Source organism: Panthera leo, chromosome B1 (genome assembly GCF_018350215.1).
Source record: "Panthera leo isolate Ple1 chromosome B1, P.leo_Ple1_pat1.1, whole genome shotgun sequence".
NCBI lineage: Eukaryota > Metazoa > Chordata > Mammalia > Carnivora > Felidae > Panthera > Panthera leo.
Genome location: NC_056682.1, coordinates 137244091 through 137271128, shown reverse-complemented (window position 1 = coordinate 137271128; position 27038 = coordinate 137244091). Strand labels below are relative to the sequence as shown.

At 46.5% G+C, this 27038-nt stretch overlaps 1 protein-coding gene across 1 annotated transcript in view; it reads right to left on the bottom strand.

Moving 5' to 3' along the window:
* SCD5 (stearoyl-CoA desaturase 5) overlaps positions 1-15349 on the bottom strand; it is a 154617-nt gene extending 139268 nt beyond the window's left edge. Inside the window, exon 1 of the mRNA XM_042936065.1 lies at positions 14811-15349. Coding sequence (XP_042791999.1) covers positions 14811-15039 — 229 coding nt within the window. The 5' untranslated portion in view covers positions 15040-15349. The remainder of the gene's footprint in view (positions 1-14810) is intronic.
* Positions 15350-27038: the final 11689 nt, after the last annotated feature.

Below are 27038 nucleotides of genomic sequence, written 5' to 3'. Positions count from 1 at the left end.
GGCCGTTTGGGTCTTTCTCCAGGGGTTTTCTTCACCTCTTCCAAACAGCTCTTCCCCCCAGGCACCTAAGGCAGGATCCAAGCACCTGTCCTCACCCCGGCCCACAACACAAGCCTGCTCCACCCCCACCAAGCCTTCCAGGTACGATATCCTCTATATCCGCCTTCCTTCCTCTCTAGGCTCCCAGTGGAGAAACCCAGCTCTCCTAGGCGGTCTGACCCATGTTAGACGTGTTCTGAAAGCAATTCACAGGAACGTGTGGATTCCTAGGGGAAGCTGTCTGCAAGCTATTCACATTCCTAAAATGCTGCCTCTTATCAACCCTAAGGAATCTTGGGCTAGTGGAATTTCAAGCAATACAATAGGGAGGCCACACGACAACTCTGAGGCAGGGGGATGCGATGTTAAAGTGCGTCACCCCCAGGCCACCTGCCCCTGGGACAGCACCTCCAATCCACAGGGTGTAAGGGCCACCTGTGGTGCCTGTTAAATGCAGACCCCTGGGTCCAGCTCCCAGAGGTCCTGGTTCTGCAGGTCTGGTAAAGCCCCCAAATCTGCACATTCAGTGAGCAACTCACAGGACTCCAATGCAGACAGTCTGCAGACCACACAGAGAGTACTGAAAGGCCCATCTCCTATGCCTGTGTCTCACTTTCTACCCCTTTCTGCTTTTGAAAACAGCCTCTCAAAGCTGTCTTCCCCCAGAGAGCTGGGGCAGTAGGTAGGGGAAGAGTAGCTCCCTCGGTTTTCCATGTGGATGATGTAGTCAGAATTACCCCAACTAATACTCAATACTCTGATATTTATACATACAAGTGTCTGAAATTCGCTTCAATCTAATCCGAAGGAAAAAAGAAAGCTACAAAGGACATTACTAGGACCTAATGACATTTGTCTATCCACCGTGGGTGAGATAATGCTAAGGTTAAATTCCTTGTTTTGGTAGCTGTACTGTGGTTATATTTCTCATGCGTAGGAAATACGTGCTGAGGCAGTTAGAGATAAAAGGGCATGATGCCTCCAAAGTCTTCTCAAATGGCTCTGAGAAATAACACACACATACATGTGGACACATACACATATGGAAAATGATAAAGAAAGAACAGGAAAGACATAAATTGTTGAGTCTGGGTGGAGTATACAGAGTTCCCTGCACTGTTCTTAGAACTCTTCAGTGTGTCTGACATCACATATCAAAGCAAAAAGTTACATGGAAAAAAAAAATCCCAGGCCAGTAGGGGGTGTCAGCGAGTAGGAGTCAATTCCCTGTACCTTGTACCGGGTATGGCTTGAGGGGCACCAGCAGGCTAGCCTGAGAGCCTAGCACCATTTACAACATTGTGGGCAGTGAGGCATGAGCTGGGAGGTGCCCCCTGGATTTGTGGTGCCGCCCTGCATGTCTCGTCCTGCCAACCCCCAGCACTGAAAGGAAATGACTCCACAATCTGAGTTTGGCAATGTTATTTTTTTCTGATGGTACAATTAATATTTTTTAGGGGAGAAATCTTACAAAGAAGCAGTTATAAAATAAAAGAAAAATCGCCTTTCAGACACACATTGCCCTCATTACGAAAGGAGGGTTTTTTCTAATTTTTATTTTTTGAGAGAGAGAGAGAGAGAGAGAGAGAGAGGGAGAGAATATGAGTGGGGGAGGGGCAGAAAGAGAGGGAGACACAGAATCTGAAGCAGGCTCCAGGCTCTCAGCACAGAGCCTGACATGAGGCCTGAACTCACAAACTGTGAGATCATGACCTGGGCCGAAGTCTGACGCTTAACGGACTGAGCCACCCAGGAGCCCCCGAAAGGAGTTTTTTATTAGGAAAGGTGAGTTACTTAAAACTCCAGAATTTACATTGGGCTTGAACGCCTGTCCTTACTTACATGGTTTGGGGGATATAAATTTAAACCATAACGACAGACTGATTTTTCTAAAGTTCTCATTCAGTTAGAATAGAATTGTGAGAAAGAAGCAAGAGATTATATAGATCATGTGATATATAACAAGAGGATGCACATGCAGAGGTAATATTGAAAATATTGGGCAGGCCACATGGCACCAACCAGCCCAACCAATCAGAACGGGCAGAGATTTTCAGCCCTGCAGCTGGGCCAGGCATTGACCCTTAAGCTCCTGGATTGTTGGGAGTTCCAGGAGTACCACAAAAGGCACCAGTACTCAGTATAGTATACACTTATTGAATACCAACTGAATACCAACTGAAGGAATTTTAGCTCTAATAACTGTGGTTTATTCCAATCTTCATGGGGGTATTCTAAATTTGGGTTCATATCCAGTCTATACTCAGAGGGTAGTGACTTAACTCTTCCCAGAGAGTCGGATGGAGTCAAGACCCTGGAGTAATTGGAGTATAGCTCAAAAATGTTAAATGACTCGCCCACTTCTCAAGAACTACTGAGCCCCACACAATGGATTTGGGGGTGGGAGACAGAGAGGGGAGACATGTGAGCATTGTTCACACTTGCTATAAACATCTCCTTTTGCTTATAGAGCCTTCAGGGCAAAACAAATGCTTTCGGGGACACTCAAGTGAGTCATAGGCTGAGAATAGGGATGAGCTATGGTGTAACCATCTGCGAAGGCTTCTCATGAACATATTTATTAGAGGAGTGAATGACAAGCTACTCCATGAAACAGTTAAATTTTAGAAATTTATTTGTAATTTCATGCATGGGCCTTTTAAAGAAGTAACAGTATTTTCCATTATATACCCAAGCTGAGAGAACATTAAGTTGGTTACTGTACTGGGAAAAATCACAGCTGTTCCTCTGAATTATAAAAGGTATGAGGGTAGAAACTTAGTTTTTGTTTGTTTTGGTTTGTTTTGGTTTACACAGTGCCTGGTTCAAGACCATAAGTAATTAGCCGCTTGCTTGATAAATGCTTTTTGATGATGAGGTGGAGAATGCTAAGGAGGTGATCTTCCCATCTGGGTCACAGGTCGCTTTTTTTTTTTTTTTTTTTTCCTGTAGGAATTATTTTACTTAATATAAGACAGCTGTCTTTTCCTAGCAGGCGAACATAATGGCAGACCTCATGTAGTATTTACTTATTTTTCCCGGATGGGTGCCTGCGGCAGGGTGTTCAGCCCCTGTACAGGGGTTATGCCCCTCCCAGTAAGGGTTTGTGCCAGTCACAGGTTGCACTTACAAGCCATTGTCTCTTCAGGGAACCAAGCTAAAATCAACGCAATCAAATTGCAAGTGTTGGATGACAGGAAGAAAATAAATTTAAACCTGAGTTCTAAACTCTTTTCTTGTCCCATTTCATCTCCAAGTCCATTGGCATTGGATTTTTCCCCCCGCTTTAAGGGCAATCTCAGAAAACGTCCACAATCCCCCAAGACCTTGATTACCACATCAGGGTCACCTACGTGTATGGAGAGTAATGACCAGCCAGCCTCTAACGCAGCTTCTAAGACATCCAAAAACCACCCGCAGACCATCGATTGAGCACTTACCTTAAGTAGGCACTTCACATGCAGTGTTCGGCGGGTTTTATACAATGGCTACACTGCATCCCTGCTCTAGACATTCTCCCCAGGAGCACTTTAAAACATGGTTTTCCAAAATCTCTAGCCAAAAGCTATGGCTTTGTTTCCTTGATCCCACAGTGAGCAATTTCTCCTTAAATGTAAGATAGTTCTTTCTAGGTTGTTTGTGCAAATACAAAGTACCTGCTGGGTGAGGTTAAGTGGACTTTTAAAGGCCCTTTTAAGTAAAATCTGAAGCAAGAGAACAGAAATCTGGACATGACTTCATCACTGAGGTTCTGTGTCACCTGAAAGATGAAGAAAATAACCAACCAAGAAAACTACTTTTCAGGGGAAAGTATGTCACCATGGAAAACCTTGGTTAAAAAACATTCTATGGGCGCCTGGGTGGCTCAGGTGGTTGAGGGTCTGACTCTTAATTTCGGCTCAGGTCAAGATCCCAGAGTCCTGGGATCAAGCCCTGCATCAGGCTCCACCTAAGATTTTTCTCTCTCTCTCCCCCTCTCTCTCCCCTGCTCATGTTCTCTCTCTCTCTCTCTCTCTCTCAAATTAAAACAAACAACAAACAAAAAAACATTCTAAAGCACGCATTTTCCATCTTCTTTTTAATTCAGTTCTCTCATGGGGGATTTAACAATTCCATGCCCAGAGAAAATCTCCCCAGCCCCACCTCACCCCCCATAAAAATCCAGCACAGCAACAGAGAGCTCTGCGAGCTCCTAGTGAGGTCTGGGTGACTCACTGCACGGACACACGTACAGGGGGACAGGCTGACTTCTGGGGCATTGAGAAAGGCTTCTTGCTTCACAATCCTTACCCCCAAATCACATGGAAAGTTCTCTAACAAGGGAAAAAGCATTTTTTTAAAAAGTTTGTTTATTTAGAGAACACACGTGCACACGTGCGTGTGAGCACACAAACGGGGGAGGGGCAGAGAGAGAGGGGGTGGGGAGAGAATCCCAAGCAGGCTTCACGCTGTCAGCGCAGAGCCTGAGGCAGGGTTCAAACTCACAAACCGTGAGATCATGACCTGAGCCGAAATCAAGAGTCCGATGCTCAACTGATTGAGCCACCCAGGCGCCAAGAGGAAAAAACATGTATTTTTATTTATTTATTTTGAGAGAAAGAGAGCAGAAGCAGGGAGGGGCAGAGAGAGGGGGAGACAGAAAATCCCAAGCAGGCTCTGCACTGTCAGCACAGAGCCAAATGCAGGGCTCGAACCCGCGAACCGTGAGATCAAGACCTGAACTGAAATCAAGAGTCGGACACTTAACCGACTGAGCCACCCAGGCACCCCTGGGGAAAAAGACATTTTTAAAGTTAAAGGATAAAACTTTATCTTCTGTTAGAAGGAAAGGCCACACAGTGCTTAAACTCCTTCATTTACTCCTTCATCCATTCACCCAACACTGATATGTGAGCAGAGGCTGTGTGCCTGGTCCTGGGGAGGCAGGGGTGTCATGGAAGAGGTCAGAGCCTCACAGAAAAGGCAGACTTTTACAAATCACTGTAATGACAGCAGGATTTGAGAAAAGTTCAGGGGGTGGGAAACAGAGGAGAGAGAAAAGGCTACCATATGAAACCAGAGCCTTTGCAGGGAATGGAGGTGACACCAAAGAGGGAAAGTCAAGACAGAGGGTGAAGGAAGTCCCTGGAGTAGAGGTGTTGGCTGTCCGAGCAGCCAAGCCATCTTCTTCCTTCGAGCAGGGCCTGGATCTTGCTTGCCTCTTAATCCCCACTCCTTCTACCCCTACCACATGTGGCTTGGTGGCCAACCTTGAGTAATCCTCTGCCAATGACTGGCTTAACAAGGGACTTGGGACACAATCCTGCAAGTGAGACTGGAGGAGACATCAGGTGTGAGGTGCCCGGGAAAGATCTCTCTGTTGAGACATCAGGAAGGGACATCCTCTTTCTTCTTCTGTAGGACATTGTAACTCCATGTGCTGCCTGGCACTCTGGCAGCCATCTTGTAACCACGAGGAAAACTAAATTTGACATGGCCACTGTGGCAGAAATAAAACCTGCCCTTTGATGACAGGAGTGCCCTACCTCAGAAGTACCCTACCTCAGGATTTATTATCAGTTGAAATTAGAAATTTTCCTTATCATTTAAGCCACTTAAACTTGAGTTTTTGTGCTGTGGCCAAAAGCATCCTAACTGATCCGATTTACTTCATAATTTTGTGGAAGACAGCCCTCCCCTGAGGCCTCTTCACCTTTACCAGTTCATCTGTTAAATAGACAAGCTGAATCCCCAAGGGCTGTGCACAGAGCCTTCCTGTTATTTTTCCCCAGTTCTATTCATGAAAATAAAATTAATTTTCTAGCCCATGAATTAAACATTGCTTCTGCCGGCTGAAAGATTTTAGCAACAGCCTTTTGTTGGCAAGAGAAGCAGGATCCTGACATATTCTAAAATAAGCTACAAGGAGGCAGAAGGGGAGGAGGAGAGGGTGAGGGGAGGAGGCCATTAAGAGGAAGAAGGAAGAGCTGGCAAATCCCACTCACGTCCATCCGGCTCCTCTGGACATTCAGCCTGTGGCTGCACTTAAGGGCGCACTTCTCTAACTGTAGCGTGGAGATGAATCACCTGGACATCTTATTAAGAGGCAGGTCCTGGGGCACCTGAGTGGCTCAGTCGGCCCGACTTGAGCTCAGGTCATGATCTCACGGTTCATGGGTTCGAGCCCTGTGTCAGGCTCTGTGCTGACAGCCGAGAGCCTGGAGCCTGCTTCAGATTCTGTGTCTCCCTCTCTCTCTGCCCCTCCCCACTTGTGTTCACTCTCTCTCTCTCTCAAAAATAAATAAACATTAAAAAAAAATTAAAAAGAAAAAGAGGCAGGTCCTGACTCAGTAGGTCCGGAATGGGGTCTGAACAGCTGTCTTTCTTTCTTTTTTTGAGAGTGAGGATATAAGTGAGTGAGGGACAGAGAGACAGAGAATCCCACGAAGGGCAGGGGGTGGTGGGGAGAAGCAGGGCTCACCCGACACGGGGCTCAGATTCACAAACCATGAGATCATGACCTGAGCCGAAGTCAGATGCTTAACTGACTGAGCCATCAGGGGCCCCAAAGACTTTATTTCTAACAAGCCCCTGGTGACCCTGCTGCTGGCCCACAGAGCCCTCTAACCTATCCTAGTAAGCTGCGAAATGGGGAGCAGGATGTCGGAAAGAGGACTAACCTGAAATGAGGGCTAGTGAGAACCAGCCATTTAAACTCGCCTTCAAGGGAGAAAGTGAGGCAAGGACACTGTCCCCCACCCCCATACATATGCATCTTCCAGAAACAAGGAAGAGTAGAGAACAGGGAGGGGAGTGGAATATGGCACGCTGGGTCTGGTTTGCCTGTACTCTTGTACTCAGGCGTTTTCGTAAACGAGTCTCGGAACAGTACCTTTGAGTCTGTGAAATCAGATGTCCAGCCGAGATGTTATTCCTTGCCTCCCCTCAGCTCTGGACAGCCTGAGGGCCAGCCGTGCTCCACTGTCCACCTGCTCTAGGTGGCTGCCCCAGGGTCTTTCCTGGAAAACTTCAGACTCACTTATCCCACCGGCAAGTGTCTGGCCAAAAAATTTCACTCCAGACCATTCGATCATAGCAGGAATTGTTGGTGCGTGTGATGGGCTGAGAGGAGAAGGCGAGAGTCAGGGAGAGGTTGAGGGCAGCCTCTCCACATGCCCCATCCTGCTAGTCCCCAGGAATCTTCCTTGCCCTGCATCTGGCCCCTGACCACCTCCAGCCTCACTGGACCATCAGGTCCTTGAACCGGCCTTCTCTGTCTCTCCCCACCCCCCCCCCCCAATGCCATCTCACCCAAACCCCTCCACCAGCCAGCCCCAGCCTCGGGCCTCCTGCCAGGCTCAGTGCAGCCATCTCTTCCTGCGGGGAGCCTCCCCAGCTTCCCCAGGCCAGCACTCTGTAACTAATGCTGCCTTGGCATACGGTGCACCTGTCCATCTCTCCAGTTGGCCTCTAAGTGCCATGAAGCCAGGGATAGAGCCAACGCCTGGTAGGTAATGGGTGAGTCATAAACATTATCCAGCAAGGGAATTAAATAATGGTTCTCAGCCCAGCTGTGCATCAGAAATATCCGAATGGAAATGAAGAGAAGGGGAGGGGAGGGGAGGGGAGGGGAGGGGAGGGGAGGGGAGGGGAGGAAGAAGCCAGGGCATCACTCCTAGAGATTCCAATTCAGTAGGTCTGGGTGAGGGCTGAGGCTTCCAAAAATTGCAAAGGATCCCCAAGTGATTCTGATGTGCAGCCTGTTTTGACAATCACTGGAATGGAAAAAAATGAATGAATTCGTGCATGGATGAGTATATGACTGCATGTACAACTGTGAGGACCTCTCTCGTGGCCACTGGCACACATAATAAACGAAGGATGGGCATTTCTGGGGGGGACACAGCCGGTACCTATTGTGGGGCCACCACCCCATTGCCTGACGAAATAAAATCAGAGGCAACAGCCATGACCCCATGACCAAGGCTTTCTGACAATGAGGGTGCTGGAACAAGGCCCAGCCTCCAAAGGATGAGCTAAACAGAGGGAAGGAGAGAAGGGAAGCAGTAAGGGAATGTGGGCCCAGGCACAGGGATAACATTTCCTCTGTGCTGCTTGCAGGCCAAGTTCTTTTTTTCTTTTTCTTTTTCTTTTTTTTTTTTTTAACTCCAGTAGTTAATATACAACGTTATATTAGTTTCAGGTACACAATATAGTGATTCAACACTTTCTTTTTTAAAAATTTTTAATGTTTATTTATTTTTGAGAGAGAGAGAGAGAGAGAGAGAGGGAGGGAGGGGCAGAGAGAGAAGGGGACAGAGGATCCAAAGCAGGCTCCAGGCTCCAAGCTATCAGCTAGCCCGACGTGGGGCTCAAACCCACAAACTGTGAGATCATGACAGGCACCCCTGATTCAACACTTTCACACATCACCCTGTGCTCATCACAGGTCAGGCCAAGTTCTTTACTGCATTGTTTCATTTCCCTCCAGCTGCAATACTGTTGACCTAGTAATTAACCTCACTGCTCACCTGGGGACACTAAGGTTCGGGAAGGTAGTCATCTGCCCAAGGCTGAACTTGGGAGGCTTTTTTCTTTAAGTTTATTTATTTATTTTTAGGGCTGGTAGGAGCAGAGAGAGAGAGGGAAAGAGAGAATCCCAAGCAGGCTCTGCACTGTCAGCGCAGAGCACAACGCAGGGCTTGAACCCACAAACTGTGAGATCATGAGCTGAGCACAAACTAAAAGTCAGACACTCAACCAACTGAGCCATCCAGGTGCCCCTGGGGGCTGGGTTTTGATCCCAGACCCTCACTCCAAAGCCCATACTCTTAACCTCAGGGCTAAGAAACCATACATGAGACAGCAGGGACAGGTAGACTGCATGCCAGAAACTAAAGAATGTCAAAATACACACTCATTGAGAATACTGTCACCCAAAGACATCACTGTGTTTTGCAAAATCCTAACATGGCTATGTCATCCTTTGGTAAATCGATCAATGGCTTCTCCAGGCAATTATTATAATTTTATATCATACACAAAACTAGACAAGGCAAGAACAAAAATGTTACAGCAAGGTCATGATGGAACATTTGGATTTAAAGGCTGGGCCTTAGAGCGCTTGGGTGGCTCAGTGGGTTAAGCATCCCACTTCGGCTTAGGTCATGATCTCGCAGTTCATGGGTTTGAGCCCCGCGTCAGACTCTGTGCTGACAGCTCGGAGCCTGGAGCCTGCTTTGGAATCTGTGTCTCCCTCTCTCTCTGCTCCTCCCCTCCTTGTGCGCTCGATCTCTCTCTCTCTCTCTCTCTCTCTCTCTCTCTCTCTCTCTCTCTCTCTCAAAAATAAACATTAAAACAACTTTAAAATAAATAAATAAAGGATGTGCTTTTTACATTTGAGCCCCAAGTGCTCCAAGTCCTAGACAAACGATGAAGCCAGTGCAGATTTCATGACACAGGCCCCCATCGTGGGAGGTAATAACAGCAGGCAGCACTGAGTGTCTACTCTCTGGCAGGCACTTTCCTATGTGCCCCAGTTCTGAAAACAACTTTCAGCTCAGTATCACCACCCCCCTTTCACAGACAAGGAAGCCGAGGCTCACAAACTGGAAGGGGACATGTATGAGGCTGAACTAGGGGCAGCACATTCATTCCAGCCCTGGTTTCTACTCTGTAGCACTCTTTCTCATTTCCAGATCACAGTACAGTCTGCAGGGACCTTGACCAGCTTTAGAAAAAACTGAGTTAATAATGTTAACCTCAAACCTATATTTATACTTGGTGGGACTATTAAGCCAGCAAAAGCAGACTCTCTTCTCTCCTGTTTTGCTGCACGCCAGCCTTGGGTAAGGCTCTTAGAGCTTGCCCATTTATTAAAAATGCAACAGTTGCAACAATGGGCTGGGAATTACAGATTTAAAAAAAGGAAGATTCTTTTTCGTTTTTCGTTTTTTAGTAGTTTAATTGAGCATTAAAGTTTTTTGTTTTTGTTTTGGGTTTTTTTTTTAACATGACTCAAGAAGACTGGGATGGGAGGAAAAAAAAACACAAGTCAAAACTGAGACTTGTTAGAGATTTAGAAATGATTGGGCTGTGCTCAAAAAACCCTAAAGAAAACACCAAAGACCAGGTGAGTTGTCAGCTAAACAAAAAGATTCTTATCTACAGAATAGTGACCTTTTGGAGGAAAATAGGAGGAAGACAGAATCAAAGAGAAGGGAATGGGGGAGGGAGGAAAGACTAGAAGGGATGTGTTCATTTCTCTTTGGGAATTTTGAGAAAGAACCTTTGTTTCCAAAGCCAAAGCACTCTTTTCCATACAAGAGAGGCAACAAAGCCAAGTTCTGTGCCAGCATTGCAGAATTCACTGTGCTGTAGGAGGACCTTTTTCCCTTCTATTAAAGAAAAAGAGCCAATATCAGGACCAATAATAATGGCAGCTAATAATTATTGAACACCAACCAAGAGCAAGGTACCATGCTATGATTTACACGCCTTTCAAATTTAGAGCAAGAGGTATTAATATACCCATTTTACAGGTGTGAAAACTGGAGTTTAGAGATGTTAATTTGTCCAAGGTCATGTAGCTGGTAAGTAGGAAAGCAAGGATTCTTGCTCAGATATGTCTCTCTCTCCGGAGACACACTCCCCCTAGAAAATATGGAGGCAAGCCAGAAGTCTGAAGTCACACCTTCTTGGGGCTCTGTGACAACTGTAGGGACTTGATAGAAAAAGAAGCACAACCCAACAAAGACATCAAGAGGATCCCAAGTCCTGGAGTAAGGTTACTCAATGCCTGACAGAAGACAGCGCATCTTTGGGCAACTCTCGGAATTGCACAGAATTTGATTGGTGGACCAGCAGTCTCCAAACCCCAGCCTCTCCCAATGCTCCCCTCGCGCCCCCGGAGTGCTTTGTTAATCCCTGCCCCCTCCCAGCTCCCCCCCCCCCCCATAGGTTAGCTTCCTCCCCATAGGCTAAACCCCACTTCAGAGAGTCCAGAAGCTCCAGCAAGGGCACCAGGGAATCTGGAATAGCCTCAATGGTTTGCCCCAGGACTGGATGGAGGAAGGGAGCAGGGTTACAGGGCTAATTACTGTTCGCATGCCTCATACTTCCACTGAAGTTGTCCCAAGAGGACACAAAAGCTATGATGTCACCATGAAACACACTTAGGGGACTCAGTGACACTTAGAGAGAAACCAGAAAACTCCCTGACATTTCTGGAAACCAACAGCAGAATGCCCGGAGACAGGCGAAGCCAAAGCCTTCTGGAAAGGAGCCCGGGAGTCTTAATACCATGACTCCTGCCACTCACTCTTCTGTCCCACTCATGTTGGGACTCAGGACATGGACTAACTGCGCCTTTGGCCAAAAACTCTCAAAGCAGGCACTTTTGTGAGCTCAGGCCTGCAGGTGAAGATTTTTCTCCAACTCAGTTGGAGTTTGTGTTCTGTCCTTGAAACAACTTGTTAACTCATCCCTCAGGACCTGTGGCACCAAGAGCATTCTGTTCTGGTAGGCTGCCCACTTAGGAAACTGCAAGGAGAAGAAGGGAAACAACTCGCTCTGGTCCCAAGGAGAGTCATAAAAGGGTAGGGGGCTAGGCAACAGAGGAGGCTGGGCAGGATAACTGGATGGACCTTTCATGGAGGACATTCTCCCACTCCACAAATCACGCTGCACACCTAACACACAGTCCCTGCTGGGTGCATTGCATCAATGCCTCTTGTTCCCAGGGCAACCTCACCTGGGATGAAGGGTGGCAAGCAATGGATGGGCTAAGCCAATTTCCTTGACAACTTAGGTCCCTGAAGCAGATGAGCAGCCCGTTAGTGCATGAACTCAGTCCTAAAGCTGGATAGAGCCAGTAGCAGAAGTGGGTGAAACAGGTATCCAGTGGGGGAAATTTGTGGCTCAAGACCCCAGGGCTTTCACTGAAAATAACCCTATCTATCATAGTGATCAGCACAACAAATCTTACCTCATCTCTGTCTCTCCTTCTTCTCTCACAAAATGTCCATCAGATAAGATTCATTTGTTTAGAATGTTTCTAAGTCAAAATTTTGGACTGTGAAACCACAACAGCCACCACTATATGCTCTTTTTTTCTTTTCTTTCTCTCTCCCCCCCCATCCTTCTATCTCCCTCACTCCTTCCTTCTCTTTTTCTTTCTCTGTTTCTCCCTCCCTCTCTTTCTCCCGTTCTCTCTCTCTCTCTCTCTCTCTCTCTCTTTCTAGTGATGCAATGAAGCACAGGTAGGGAGAGAATCAAGATTCAGAGAACCGAGCTGATGAAAGGTAGCTAAGGCAGAAGACAATGCAGGAAGGTACAAGAATGGGGTTGGCAACATCACCCACAGAGGGAAACCAGATTCCTGCAGTGTGTTGGCTTTTCTGGGGAAGCTGAAGGAGTTTGGGGCTGAGGGAGGCATCTTCCGGCCAAGGTCGTTCAGAAACAAAGATTCTGTCTTCACTACAGAGAAGAGCCTAGAAAAGGCAGAAGTGACTTGGCAAGCCTGGAGAGAAGGCCATGTCCTTGTGGATCCTGGTGGGGTGCTAGGGTCAGCAGGCCTTGGGGGATGTAGGGGGTGGAGCCTGTGGGTCCTCCGGAGCTCCGGGTATGTAAGGAAATGTTTTAAGTGCTCACTTCTCTCTGAGCTCTCTCTGACACTGCAGCTATTAAGACTAAGCTTTAATCCCCTGGAGGCAGGTGGACTCTGAAGTCCAATGGCAAAATCTGAACCCCTGGAAAGGGAGAGAGGAGCTCCACAGAGGCTCTGGGGCTGTAAGGGCTTTAAATGCCAGTGTGGGGGTATGTTCACGAAGCAATGGCTGAGCATCTTACAATCTAGTCACTTGGAGATAAGGGATGAAGGAGGATAGAGAATTAAACCAATACATGATCACAAAGATGATGGTGGAAAGGACACAGAATTGAGGAGGTACAGGGTGCCTGGGTGGCTCAGTTGGTTAAGCATCCAATTCTTATTTCAGCTCAGGTCATGATCTCATGGGGTTGAGGTCTAACCCCCAGTCCAGCTGAGCATGGCGCCTGCTTGTGATTCTCTCTCTCCCTCTCTCTTCTGCCCTTCCCCTGCTTGCTCACTCTCTCTAGAAAGAAAGAAAGAAAGAAAGAGAAAGAAAAAGAAAGAAAGAAAAGAAAGAAAAGAAAGAAAGAAAGAAAGAAAGAAAGAAAGAAAGAAAGAAAGAAAGAAAGAAAGAAAGAAAAAGAAGGAACTGAGGAGGTGCACTGACTGGGGAACTGGGGAAGGCATGAGCAGGGGGTTGCCAAGGGCTTTTACCGAACTTCAAAAGGCTTCATGGAGCATCTGGCTGGCTCATTTGGTGGAGTAAGTGGCTCTTGACCCCTGGTAGTGAGTTTGAGGGCATGCATTGGGTGTGGAGCTTACTTAAAGGGGGGAGAAAAGGCTCCATGGATTGCCAAAGACCCCCCTCTCACCATCCCTCTCTCAGTCACACCCCCTAAGAGTTACACCATTCTAGATGGGTTCACTTCCAACAGGGGCTATAGGGTTTCAAGGGAAGGCTTGCAACCAGAGTGGCCCTTTATCAACCTCGGCATCTGAAGCTGGCACTGTACCAAATAAGCTTTGCAGAAAGAAGTCTTCTTATTTTCTTCCTTCCTTTTCCCCTCTGGAAATAAAAGCAGGTTGTGCTTCTCCTGCCCCTGATCCTTGGAGATGCCCGAAATGGGAGCTGAAAGGGCTTCTTGGATAACTTCATCAAGTTCTCAGCCTGGGATATCAATGCCTGCACCTTCTGTCCTGGCTACTGCCCCTGAGGTGATTGAAGTCAAAACCCATTACTGGGGCCAGAGGGGTCTGCCAGGTGGTTCAGAGGCCAGCAACTTGGGTCGTGTAAGGCAGGCACTGAGTTTCAGGGGCCCAGGAGATCAAGGAGTGGGTGGGTGCTCAGGTCCACTCTTGGGCTCCCTCCCCTGCCAACAAGGACGGGGTGGGGGGGGGGTTGGCTAGGAAGAACGGCGGTGGGAGAGTCACAGATGCGGCGATAGCCCCGCACCTGCCAGAATAAGACAGGGCCTGGAGGAGGCTCTCCCCAGCCACAGTTAGAGCTCTGTGCTGGCGACAGAGCGATCTCGCCAAGGTCTCGGTTTGCTCGCCAAGAAACTTCTGGGACCGTGTAAGTGCAACTGGACATAGCAGATCACGGAGGGGGCAGAGGCAGGAGCCTTGCGGGGACAGGAGGGAAACTGGTTTCATACATCTCACGCGCGAGAATCAAGACCGTTCCTATGCCGGGTCTCTCCACCTTCCTCCACTCCCTTTCTTGTCCTTAACTCGGCCCCAAGGTCCAAGGTCCGCGGCCCGCGGAGGAGACTGAGAACCTGAAAGGCGGCAGATAGGAGGACCCAGGGACCAGCACGGACGACACAACAATCCCGCCCGTCTTCCCTCCCCGGAAGCCTCGGCCAGCCGGCGCCCAGCACGTCCCTCGGCGCGCCTCTGCACCCAGCGGTGGACCGACCGGACCCCGGGTCCCTCCCGCTCTCCAACCAAGAGTCGGCAAATGCGCCTACTTAGCCAGACAGCGGAGAAGGGAGAAGTTGCAAAGACCTGGACTGAGACAGCACCCCGTCCCAAGGGCCGACCACTGCAGGGCAAAGGGGCCGGGAGCGTGGGGGAAGCGAGCGGAGTGCGGACAGGGCTCCCCGCACCACCGGCAGCGGAGCGGCGGCCGGGAACTCCGCGCGCCCCGCCGTGGCCTCGCCACGGCGCCCGGGGCACAGGGGGCGCCGGCGGGACTTACCCCAGAGCAGGGTGAGCAGCTTGGCTTTGGGGATAAGGGCCAGGGAGTACACGGCCCCCAAGTGGAGCAGGCTCATCAGGACGACGTTCCTCCAGACGATCTGCCGCTGCCCGCGCCCGCCCAGTCTCTGCGGGTCGCCGCCGCCCTCCGAGACTTCGATCCTCGCACGGATCTCCTCCTTGGCGTTGCGGAAGGGGACCTGCCTCCCGTCGGCGGCCGGGCCGGGCATGGCTGGGGAGAGGTGGGCGCCCGAGGCAGCGGCAGCGGCAGCAGGCAGGCGCTTGGCCGGCGCGGAGCTCTCCGGTGGGGGCGGGGGCTTCTGCCTTTTGGGGTTGGGGAGAGGTGGTCTCTGCACTCCCGTCCCCGCCTTCCCGGCCCTTCTCTGGTTCCTGCCCTCTTCTTCGGGCGCTCAGCGGGGACTAAGGATGCCAATCTGGGCGCCCGGCATCTGTTGCTGGCGAATCACCGCGGCGGCTGCTGGGGCCAAACTCCGCTGCGAGGAAGAGGAGGCGAGCGCAGGGGGCGGGAGGGGGCGCGGAGTTGGGGGAGGGCGCGCGGAGAGGGAGCGGGAGGGAGCCCTCGGAGGGAGTCGAGGAAGGAAGACCTGCATAGCTACAGCCAATCAGGACGGCTTGTGGGGCTCTTAAAGAGGAAGGCGCCCTCCTGGCCTCCGCTGCCCCGGGCTCCCGTGAGCGCTACGGGCGGGCGCGCGGGGCAGGCGCTTGGCCCCTCCGCCCGAGGGTGGGGGCATGTGGCTCCCCCGCCAGGGAGCCTGCAGCGCGGCTCACGGCACTTTTGTCGTTTTTGTGTGCTTCTCCAGTTCCAAAAAATACCTTTCCCTTTTGAAAATACGTTTTTTTTTTTTTGTTTTTTTTTTTTTGAAGCCACAGTTCACTGGTGTTGGCGGATTTAAAAGACTTGCCTGGGGTCGCAACACAGGTTAAGGCCATATCCGAGATGAGAATCAGAAGCGCACGCGTCTGCAGGTTCAACTGGCTCCTTGGGCCAGTGGAGGGATGGAGGCAGCTGCTCAACTTTTAACAGGCAGCCGCAACCAGACACACAGTAGGTACTCAATTAGTGCCTTTTAGATGATACGTGATTTAGTAGCCACCAGTGCCCTGTCCACCGCGCAGCCCATCCGCGGCGGAGCTCTGCTTACGGCTAACTCTGGACTAATCAGCGACCTTCCGGACTCCGCTGATGGAACAGTACCTTAAAGTCAGCACCGTTGTGAACGGGGCTTTAGAAAAATCACCCAGAACGTTCCAAGGAAAATTACCCCGAGAAAAATTTGTGTTTGTTCATTCCTCTCTCGCAGACAATTCAGAGCTGTTCAGAGGGAGCCCTAATTGCACAGAAATGCTGACGGGGTGAGCTGGTCGTGTTCTAAGCAGGTGAGACTGCACGTGTGGTAGCCGAAGAAAAAGCGCTCAGGACTGGAAATCAGGGGCTCTGAGTTCTAGTTCTGAGTCGTGTGACCCGGCTTGGCTTTCCAGACACAAATTTTCTTACCCGGGAAACAGAACTAATGTTTACTCTTTCTTCCAGCTTGCAATTCTATGAATGTGAGTTTGAAGGAGTACCATTATGTTGACAAATAAGGCTGATTTTTGGGTTTCCCATCCTTTCCAAGATTCCAGGAGAGGGGGAAAAAATTACAAAGAACTGGCTGCATGAAAGGGCCATACAAGAGCATCTTACTGTTAGCAGACCTGAAACAGTCCAATCAGCCAGGTTACAATAACGTCTGATTTATGGGGCGCCTGGGTGGCTCCGTCGGTTGAGTGTCAGACTTTGGTTCAGGTCATGATCTCACGGTTGAAGAGATCGAGCCCCACGTTGGGCTCTGTGCTGACAGCTCAGAGCCTTGAGCCTACTTTGGATCTGTGTCTCCTTCTCTCTGCCCCTCCCCGCTCACGCTCTGTCTCCCTCTCAAAAATAAACATTAAAAAAATACCATCTGATTTAAAACTGTATGTGGCAGTGGAATTGGGACCCCTGAGGGGTGTTATGGTGGTGCTTCAGATGGAGCTGATACTTTAGAATGAAAGGAAATTAGCCTGGAAACTGGATAAATGTTGACATTATATAATGACTAGTGAGACAATAGAACATGAAACTAGAGGGTATAGACTTCATTATCCTGCTCAACCTGGGCTTTATAATGAACCACTTTTCTTCACATGTGCCTGCTCCTCCCCACTCCCATTAGACCCATATACTCCCTGCAGGTCTCTAATTCAGACTGTCCTTTCTCTCAGGGATGGACTAGTTGCTTGGCCAAAAATCTCTGGGTTATCGTAATGACTCACCCCACACACGCTCTGACCACTCGATCATTTGTGTGGGATTTATTGGGCACCTGCTACGTGCTGGGACTAGTGGACACTGGGGATACAAGGATGAATAAGCTGTCCCTGCTCTAAAGGAGCTCCTCATCTAGGGGGGAAGACAGAGCAAACAAATGTAACCTCTTGGCTATGACCTTCAAAGGGCAGGAAGATCCAGTCCATCATCTGGAAAAAAAGTTATTTTATATCAAGCATACACAACAAGAGTCTGGGGGGGGGGGTGGGGAGGCAGCAAAACAGTTATTTACTTAACCCCTGGGTACATTATCTGTTAGATAAGCTACTCTATCTTGAATCTGTCTTGAATGAACATCTTCCTCTCTTCCCTCCAAAGGCTTAGCCTGGGTTGGGCCACTCCTTTCAGCAGGTTGGACTCAGGCTGGATAAGGGAATGATTGTATGTGTTGGGGGGAGGGGCAAGTGCCCATGAGGTCTTTCAGACCTCAGAAGGATGACTGAAGAAAAATGGTTCTTCCCTATCTAATTTCAGAGTGAAACCTCTACAGATATAAGATATACTCTTGCTAATATCAACTTTCCCCTGTAGCATATTATGCTATCAGGGCTAGTGTCTCTTTTCTTAGCTTCTGGTCAAGACCCCAGACATGGATGAGTGTTCATTTCATCCCTTAATGGGGGCAAATGGGATAGTAACCTTTATCCTGTCAAACAAATAATTACCAAAAAATGTGGTAAGAGCCCTAATAGTGGTATATATAAGGCAAAGTGGAGGTACAAAGGAAGGAAGAGGTAGGGGGAAAGGAGAAAGGGTGATATCTTGAGTAAGAATTTTTTAACTTGGATTTTTAAAGTTTTTTTTTTAATTGTGGTCAAATATGCATAAATCCCAGCATTTTTAAATGTTCAGTTCAGTAGTGTTAAATATATAATAAAATAAATATATACATCTCTAGACCTTTTTCAACTTTGCAAAACTGAAAGTCATGCACATGAAAACAATTCCCCATTTCTCCCTCTCCCTAGCCCAGCAATCATCATTGGATTTTGTGTTTCTATAAGTTTGACTACTCTAGATACCTCATATAAGTGGAATCATACAGTGTTTGACTTTTTGTGTGACTGGCTTATTTCCCTTAGCACCATGTCTTTAAGCTTCATCCATGTTGTAAAATGTGTCAGAATTCCCTTCCTTTTCAGGGCCAGATAATATCCCATTGTATGTATTTACCACATTTTGCTTATCCATTCGTCTATGATGGGCACTTGGGGTTGCTTCCACCTTTTGGCTCTTGTGAATAATGCTACTACGAACATAGGTGTGCAACTATCTCTTTGAAACTCTGCTTTCAATGCTTTTGGATCTATATCCAGAAGTAGTATTGGTGGATTTAATGGTAATTTTATTTTCAATTTTGGGGGGAGCTCCATACTGTTTCCCATAACAGCAGCACCATTTACATTCCCACCAACAATGTGCAAGAGTTTTCATTTCTCTACATCCTCACTGATGCTTGTCATTTTTGTTGGGTTTCCTTTGTTTTTTGGATTTTTTTTTTTTTTTAGATTACAGCCATTATTCTAATGGATTTGAGCTGACATATCATTGTAGTTTTGATTTGCTTTTCCCTAATAGTGATGTTGAGCATCTTTTCATGGGCTTGTTGGCCATTTGTATGGCATCTTTGGAGAAACGTCTATTCTAATCCTTTGATCAGGTTTTTTGTTGTCGTTCAGTTACAGGAGTTCTTTTTACACTCTGCATATTAACCCCTTATTAGATAAATGGTTTGGAAATATTTTCTCCCATTCCATAGGTTGCCTTTTCACTGTCGATTGTGTCCTTTGATGCACAGAAGTTTTAAATTTTGATGTAGTCCAAAGAGCCATTTTTACTTTTGTTACCTGTGCTCTTGGTGTCGTATCTAAGAAATCATTGCCAAATCCAATGTGATGAAGCTTTCCCCCTGTTTTCTTCAAAGACTTTTTTAGTTACTTCATACATTTAGGTCTTTGATCCATTTGGAGTTAATTTTTGTACCTAGTATAAGATAAGGGTTCAACTTCATTCTTTTGCATGTAGATATTCAGTTTTCTAAACACCGTGTGTTAAAGGGACTCTCCTTTTCTTTCCCTGAATGGTCTTGGCACCCTTACGGAAGAACATTTGACCATACACTTGAGGGTTTATTTCTGGACTCTATTCTATTCCACTGGTCTGCAGGTGTGTCTTTATGCCAGTACCACATTGTTTTGATTACTGTAGCTTTATAATACATTTTGAAATCAAGAAGCATAAAACTGCCAACTTTTTTCTTCTGTTTCAAGATTCTTTTGGACATTTTGGATCTGTTAAGATTCCATATACATTTAGGATGGATTTTTCTATTTCTGCAAAAAATTCCACTGGGATTTTGATAAAGATTGCAATATATCTGAAGATCACTTTGGTTAGTATTGACACCTTAACAGTATTAAGTCTCTAATCCCAACACTTGAGATCTCTTTCTATGTGTCTTCTTTAATTTCTCTCAGCAACATTTTGTAGTTTTCAGTGTATAAATCTTTTGCCCCCTTAGTTAAATTTGCCAAGAAAGGATCTTCAAGGAGTGCTCTGTAATAGAAATATAATACACACCACAAATTCCAGCCACATGTATAAATTTAATTTTTCTAGTAGCCACATTAAAAAAGTAGAAAAAATAAATTTTAGTAGTTTGTTTAACCCAATCTATCCAAAATATTATCTTTTCATCGTGTAGTCTATATAAAATTATTAAGACTTCTATACTTTTTCCCACACTGTACCTTCAAAATCCATTGTTTATTATTATGGCAGATGTTATTATAACATGTTAATTCGGGTTACCACATATCAAGTGCTTAATAGCCATGTTTGGCTCCTGGCTACCATCTCATAGAGCAGAGTTTTGAAGAATAAGTAGTTTATCAGACAAATAAATGGCAGAGGACATTCCAGTTAGAGAAAATGGTGCAAGCGAAAGCTTTTGCATTTGGCATTTAGGGATGTGTCTGAAATATCTGAGGTGAAAGTAGGGAAACAGTAGGAGATGAAGTTGAAACGCCATGCGGTAGGCAGCACATGAAGGTAGGTGGGTTTCATGAATGTCATGCCAAAAGAGCTATGTGGTAGGTGAGGGGAGACATGGGAAAGCTTTATGAAGCATAATAATGTGATCAAATTTGTATTATAGAAAGACCACTCTAGAAGAGGTGTGGAGAATGACGTGATTGGAGGTAGAGAGAGGTAGGACTGAAGGCAAGGGGACCGGTTAGGGCACTGTTTTAAGAGTCTGGTCAAGTGATGATGAGGGTCTGAAGTAAGGCAAAGGCACAGATTCTGGAGAAGAGGTTATGGAGAGGAGGGATAAATCCAAAGAAACTAAAATGGAAGAACCAGCAGGCTTCATGCTTGATTGAACATGAAGGGGAGGAATAAAAAATACTGGATCCTTTTTGGCTCTCTGGATTTGGTATTCAAGTGAAAGACAGGGTCACTTATTGAGATATTAAATCTGTGCTTATATTTTTGTAAAATAATACACTTAATAATACTTAATAATACTCAATAATAATACCTACTTTATAGTATTCTTGTGGCAACTAAAGGTTAGAACAGAGCCTGGCAGGTAGTAAGGAATCCATAAATATTAATCATCATCATCACCATAATCATCTAATCATTTTTTGAGATTGGGACTGAAGAAGCAGGAGCAAGTTAAAAAAAGGAAAAAAAAGGTCCCGTGTTGTCAGACATCCAAAAAGAATGTTCAGTAGGTTGTTGAATACATAGGCCTGGAGCCCAGCGAAGATGTAGGCTGGAGAGAACATCTTAGTCATAACTGAATAGAGTAAAATCTAGCCGTGGAAGCAGTTGCCCTGGGAAGGTAGGAAGGATTCTGGGTAGAATTCTAGTGAAGTGCTATTCATGAGAATGGCAAAGAAAAGGAAGCCTGTGGCATGGATTGAGAAGATGGAAGAGTTAGGAGAATCAGCAAAATGTGGGAGAGGATTCACAAAATCGCATGTTATAGAGAAGCTACTAAGGAGGGAGAATGAGGAGCCCACTACATACAAAGGTCATGGCTGACCTGTGCCGAGGCCTTTTCAGCGAGTTATGGGAAAAGACCTTACACAGAAGTTTAAGAATGAGGAAGAGGAGACAAGCATAGCATATATATGGAAATCAATTTTTCAAGAAGCTTGGAGTGAAGGGTAAAGAAACGAAACTGAGTGTGTGTCTGAGTGTTCAGACAAGAGGGATTTGAGCACACTCATTGGCTAGCAGAAATATAATGAAAGGTCAAAGGTCAAAACCATGAGGAAGGGAATGCTTGATGGAGCTAGTTTTCTAGGGTTGGGGAGGGGGTTAGGCAGGATGGGATGGAGTGATCAGATGGTTGAACTTTGAGCAGAGGGACAGCTTGTTCTTGGAGACTGAAAGGAAATGAGGATGAGGGCAGATAGAGCTTTTAGAGCCAGTAAAGTGAAGGGGGGTGCCATGACAGCCTGTTTCTTCTGAAGGGAAAGGTCAGATCATCTGCTGGGTAAGCAGAGTGGGAATTTGGTAGAGAGCTGCAGAAAGGTGATGAAGGCTTCCAAGAGCTATTGAGCAGAACGAAAGAGGAAGCTGACCAAGAAATGCTTAAAAGATTGTTGAGCCAAATTAAGGGCCCAACCAAGAATGGATGCTCTAAGCTTAAAATGGCATCATGATGTCTGCACAGTAACGGTTATACAGTCTAACTCAGCAGTCTGATGGAATATCCCAATTGAAGTAGGGATGGGGATTTAAAAAAAAAAATTTTTTTGGGGGCGCCTTGGTGGCGCAGTCGGTTAAGCGTCCGACTTCAGCCAGGTCACGATCTCGCGGTCCGTGAGTTCGAGCCCCGCGTCAGGCTCTGGGCTGATGGCTCGGAGCCTGGAGCCTGTTTCCGATTCTGTGTCTCCCTCTCTCTCTGCCCCTCCCCCGTTCATGCTCTGTCTCTCTCTGTCCCAAAAATAAATAAAAAATGTTGAAAAAAAAATTTAAAAAAAAAAAAATTTTTTTTTTATGTTTGTTTATTTTTGAGAGAGAGTGGGGGTGGGGGAGGGGCAGAGTCCCCCCCCCCCCCGCCCCCTACCCATGTGGGCTCAAACTCCAGAGTGACATTATGACCTGAGCCCAAGTTCTACACTTAACCAATTGAACCACCCAGGTGCCCTAGGGGTGGGGTGAGGACAGGAGAGTCAGGTAACTGAGGTGCTGGTGAGAGAGAAGTTTATATGGAGTCCAGGCTGGAGAAAGGAGAAGGAAATGTGATCAGAAGGAAGCTAAGAACTCATATATAGTAGAGAAATCAAAGGCACCAAGGTTTTGAAAACAGTTGAAGGTCGATTTCTGTTGGGGAATGAGAATAAAGGGAGTAATGGGCACTGTGCTCCAAGAGTGGGATTTGGGACTTAAGACCTATAGTGGTAGAAGCGTTTCCACCGCTTTTCCAATGATCAGTTCCAAGGTGAGGCCACAGGATTATAGTGGAGGTGGCTGTCCCTGGGATGAGTAGGTCAAAGGTAGTCTGGTGCTGAGGAGGTTGAGGTTTACTGGACAGGACCTTCACAGGAGTTTGAAATCACACAGAGTGGTTGTCCAGATTTAGCTGAAGAAGATTATGAGCCAGGTGCTCAGTGGTTTGGGTGGCAGGGGGCTTCCTAAACAAGGACAAGGCAGAGCTCTCAATTGTCAATGAACGCTTCCAAGATTATGTGGGTATTTCATTATTTTTTAATCACCTAGAGAGATGGACTTGATGCAGTTATGAAACCTGCCTGACCTGGAAGCCAGGGTGTGTTTGAGGGTTCCAGACTGGGTGGGTTGGAGGGATTCAGGCCTTCAAAGAACAAATTCTAGCCACACCAGGCAACTGTGAAATAAAATCACAGTTTTATTTACCACAGTATCAGAGGTAATCATGCAAGGCAACTCCCTTGGCCTAAGGAAGGGATGCACCCTGCAGCTCTTGTGGAATTAAAGGAGGGGGGCGAGCCGCCTTTTGAATGAGAGGCATGGACAACAATTTCACATGTAAACAATCTTTGTGCACCTAGGGGTGAGGAAGCCATTCCCAGGCTTTAGGTTAGGATAATTTCAGGGGAACATAAAGTTGGGAAGTTTGCCTCCCAGATGACCAGAAGAGTGGCTTTGAGATACAGCAACACCATGGGCTTAGTATAAAATTAGTCTTCTCAGCTTCCTCCAGTCACAGAAGGGTTGGGTTCCCCTTTTCTGTATTAAATGGATTGGAAATTTTTCTTATTGAGATTTTATAGCAGTGGATGAGGGGGGACCTGTTCCTAAAAAATGAATGATTCTATTGCTTTGGATATGAAGGGAATGAGGGGTTTTCTTTTAACAAAGCCCAGCCTTGTTGCTTAAGACCCTTCCCATATTTCCTGACCACTCTTAACAAAGTGCTACCGGGGCACCTGGGTGGCTCAGTCGGTTAAGTGTCCGACTTCGGCTCAGGTCATGATCTCACGGTCTGGGTGTTCGAGCCCCACGTCGGGCTCTGTGCTGACAGCTTGGAGCCTGGAGCCTGCTTCGGACTGTGTCTCCCTCTCTCCCTGCCCCTCCCCTGCTCATGCTCTGTCTCTCTCTGTCTCAAAAATAAATAAAAATATTAAAAAATTAAAACAACAACAACAACAAAGTGCTACCATTTAGCAGCAGGAACCTAGGCAGGGGAGATGGCTGGATTTGAAGGCCTTTACTTCCTAATTCTTAGAGAAGAGCATCTACTTAATGAGAAACTGGAGTACCGAAACCAACCCAAACCTGTCTCTTCTGTCGGTGATATACTGTCCTTTGCATCTTTCCAAGTTATCTTCAGTTGGAATGAAATTAACATTTTCATTCAACATCTATTTATTTGAGCCTCTCGTAGAAGCCAAGCATAAGTTCAGATCCACGGACAGGAGTATATGGCTGTGCTCATGGAACTCAAGGTCCAGCCGGGCAGCCAGAAGGCAATCAAATCCTCACTATGAGAAGAATATACCACAAACTCTAACAAATGCTATGGAAGAATCACTAAGCATCTTTTAAGAGCCAGGCATGGCAAGTTAACATTTGTGAAAACCTACACCACACCCCCCTTTGACCAACATCTGGGTAAAACAAGGTATACAAACCAAACCAAGCTCCTCCCCACTGTCTCTCTCTCCCTGCTCCCAAATCCCAGCTCTCTGAAATAAATGAACAATCCCTATTATTGTGACAGAAGAAAGACAGTATTGAAACGTTTTCACCCACAACTCTTCCAGCTCTCCAGTTCCCCTTCCCCCACAAACACCCGCCCCAATTTCTTTTAGGATAGTTATTTTGGTTTCCAAGGGCAGATAAACAAGCTCTTATTTATTTCTCAGTATTAGCTGCAGTTATTGTTTCTGTTTCAATGACCTCTTTCTCTCCCTGCTGTGTCAATTACCACAGGCTGCTCTTAAAAGGCAAAGGCCCCTGCTGTTCTTTAGTGGGGAGGGGGCATTTGTAAATAGAGTTCAGGAATGTCAAAAGGGTGACCCAGATTTTGCAGCACCAGAGAAAAAGCTAGTTCGTTGTTGAGTATCTATGTAATCAAATGTGGCCTATTCTTGATGTGGGAAACAGGTGTCTAGAAAGGTTAATTTCATGGAAATATATATCATTACAGAGGGAACTCACCCCTAAGGACCTCAATGCCAAGCAAATATATTTATCCCAAATCCTCAAATTAGAAACTGCTTTAACGCCTGCCCACTTATTTCCAACCAACGAAAGCCTTGCATTGATTTTTCTCCAGATTAGACATAAAATTAATTCTACAAAAGAAAGAAAGGTATCCAAATATAAATAGGCCTGAGTTGTTTGTCATTTTTCTTCAAAGCTTCGGTGCTTATCCTAATTTGTTTTCCATTCCTTTTGAAGATTTGTAGTTAATACACAAAGACGCTGTAGGAAAGGTAGGTGGATAACAGACTTCCAGAGCTGGGAAGTGAAACGAGAGTTTTCTTGTCCTACCCTCTCATTTTACAAACAGGGATTTGGAGGCAAAAAGCGGCAACATTTGACTGACAGTAAGTGGCAGAGAAGATGCCGAAATCCAGGTCCTGGACACTCGGGAGGTGCTCTTCTACACCGTCTCCCCATGAAATTTTGCACTGGGACCACCCAGGGCTTCTCTCCAGTAGGTGAGGGATTGTTTTGGCCTACTCTTTCCCCCACTCTTTTCTAAATTGCACCTCTTCCTGTGGGGAGACCATTCCATGGGTTTCTTGGTGGGGCTTACAAATCACTGTGTTCATACATAGGCACACTATGTGGGCCAGCAGATTCTAGTATCCTACTTCTCTGGGCACAGAACTCAGTTAGGGAGTGGGCACGAGACCCAAACAGAAGCAATTGGAGTTGTCTTTGTGAGCAGTATTTGGGTATTGTGAGAGGTTTCCTCTCCCCTTTGTATATCCCAAGCAGTAGAGGGGTATGCGGGTTTTGGGTTGCCAGGGGCCATCTTTCCCAGCACATAAAGAGAACCTGCCTAAAAAGAAGCCAACACATAATGCTCAGTAAGTTGATCCATTTATAATAACCACATGCCTCATTTGTGGGAAATGCCAGGTCTCTGTAGACTAAGGGGGAAAATAGCAAACTCAAAAAGCATAATGTGTTTTCGTTGTAGTAGCAGTTATTCTTACTTTGGGAAAACTGGTTTTGTGAAAGGAACATGCTCACCAGGCTGAGATCTGGGTTTGAATACAGATTTTACTGCTCACTAGCTGCATCGGGCAACTGAATAGCTTAGCTTCCTGGGCTGATGTGATGAGGACTGTGAGAGAGAGCTAAGTACCTCGTTCAGTGCCCAGATCAAGGAAAGATTAGGTTCCTTCAAGGTGTCCAAGCAGTACCTTCCAGCAGAAAACTCTTTGTGGACTTGATTTTTACCTGTTAAAACTGACTAGTTCTCTCCCAAAGATTCCTTCAAGGAAAAAAGGTGGTCAGGGAAGGTCATCAGTTATATGGAGATAGCTAGAGGGATAGGTAGTTACTTTTAGGTCACTTTTAGGAGATGGTTGCTTTCCCTCTTTACTACTGAAGCCTGTTTTTCATATTCAATTCCACCACGTACTCTAGTTCTCCTAGAGTAGCGAACTCCTTTATTGGACAAAGTACAAGAAGAAATGATGCCTCATAATTTTTTTTTTAATAGGGTCATTGATTTTTTTTTTATGTTTATTTTTTTGCAAGCGTGAGCAGGGGAGGAACAGAGAGGGGGACAGAGGATCTGAAGAGGGCTGTGCGCTGACAGGCTGACAGCAGCAAGCCTGCTGTGGGGCTCAGACTCACGAACCGTGAGATCATGACCCGAGCCAAAGTTGGACACTTAACTGACTGAGCCACCCAGGCCCCCCCTGATTTCTCATCATTAGCCAACTCATCATACTTATTGGCTGCCTTAATGGGTCCCTTAAATTATATATTATACTCACTACTCTTTTACTTACCAGAAAAAAAGGTTTGAAACTTTCCTCTTCTAATCAAATTTGAATCCATTCTGTTCCTGTGATAGGCTCCCTCCTGGTTCATTTTACATCAACTACTGGTAACACATCTGTTTGGAAATGAAGTCTCTACTGAACTGCATAAAGCCATTTACAAATATTAATTACTGAAGTAAAGAAACCAAGTTAATAATGCTAAAATGCTATGCTCTAGACCTGAGAAGTGTAAAAGCCTCTAAAGATATAAAAGAGATAATTGTAGATGTTTGAGACACCAATTCCATTAGAATTTACCTCACATAGGCTAAAGTCCAACAAGTCTTGTATCTTTTTGAAACAGAAATGTTTCGGGGCTCCTGGGTGGTTCAGTCGGTTGGGCGTC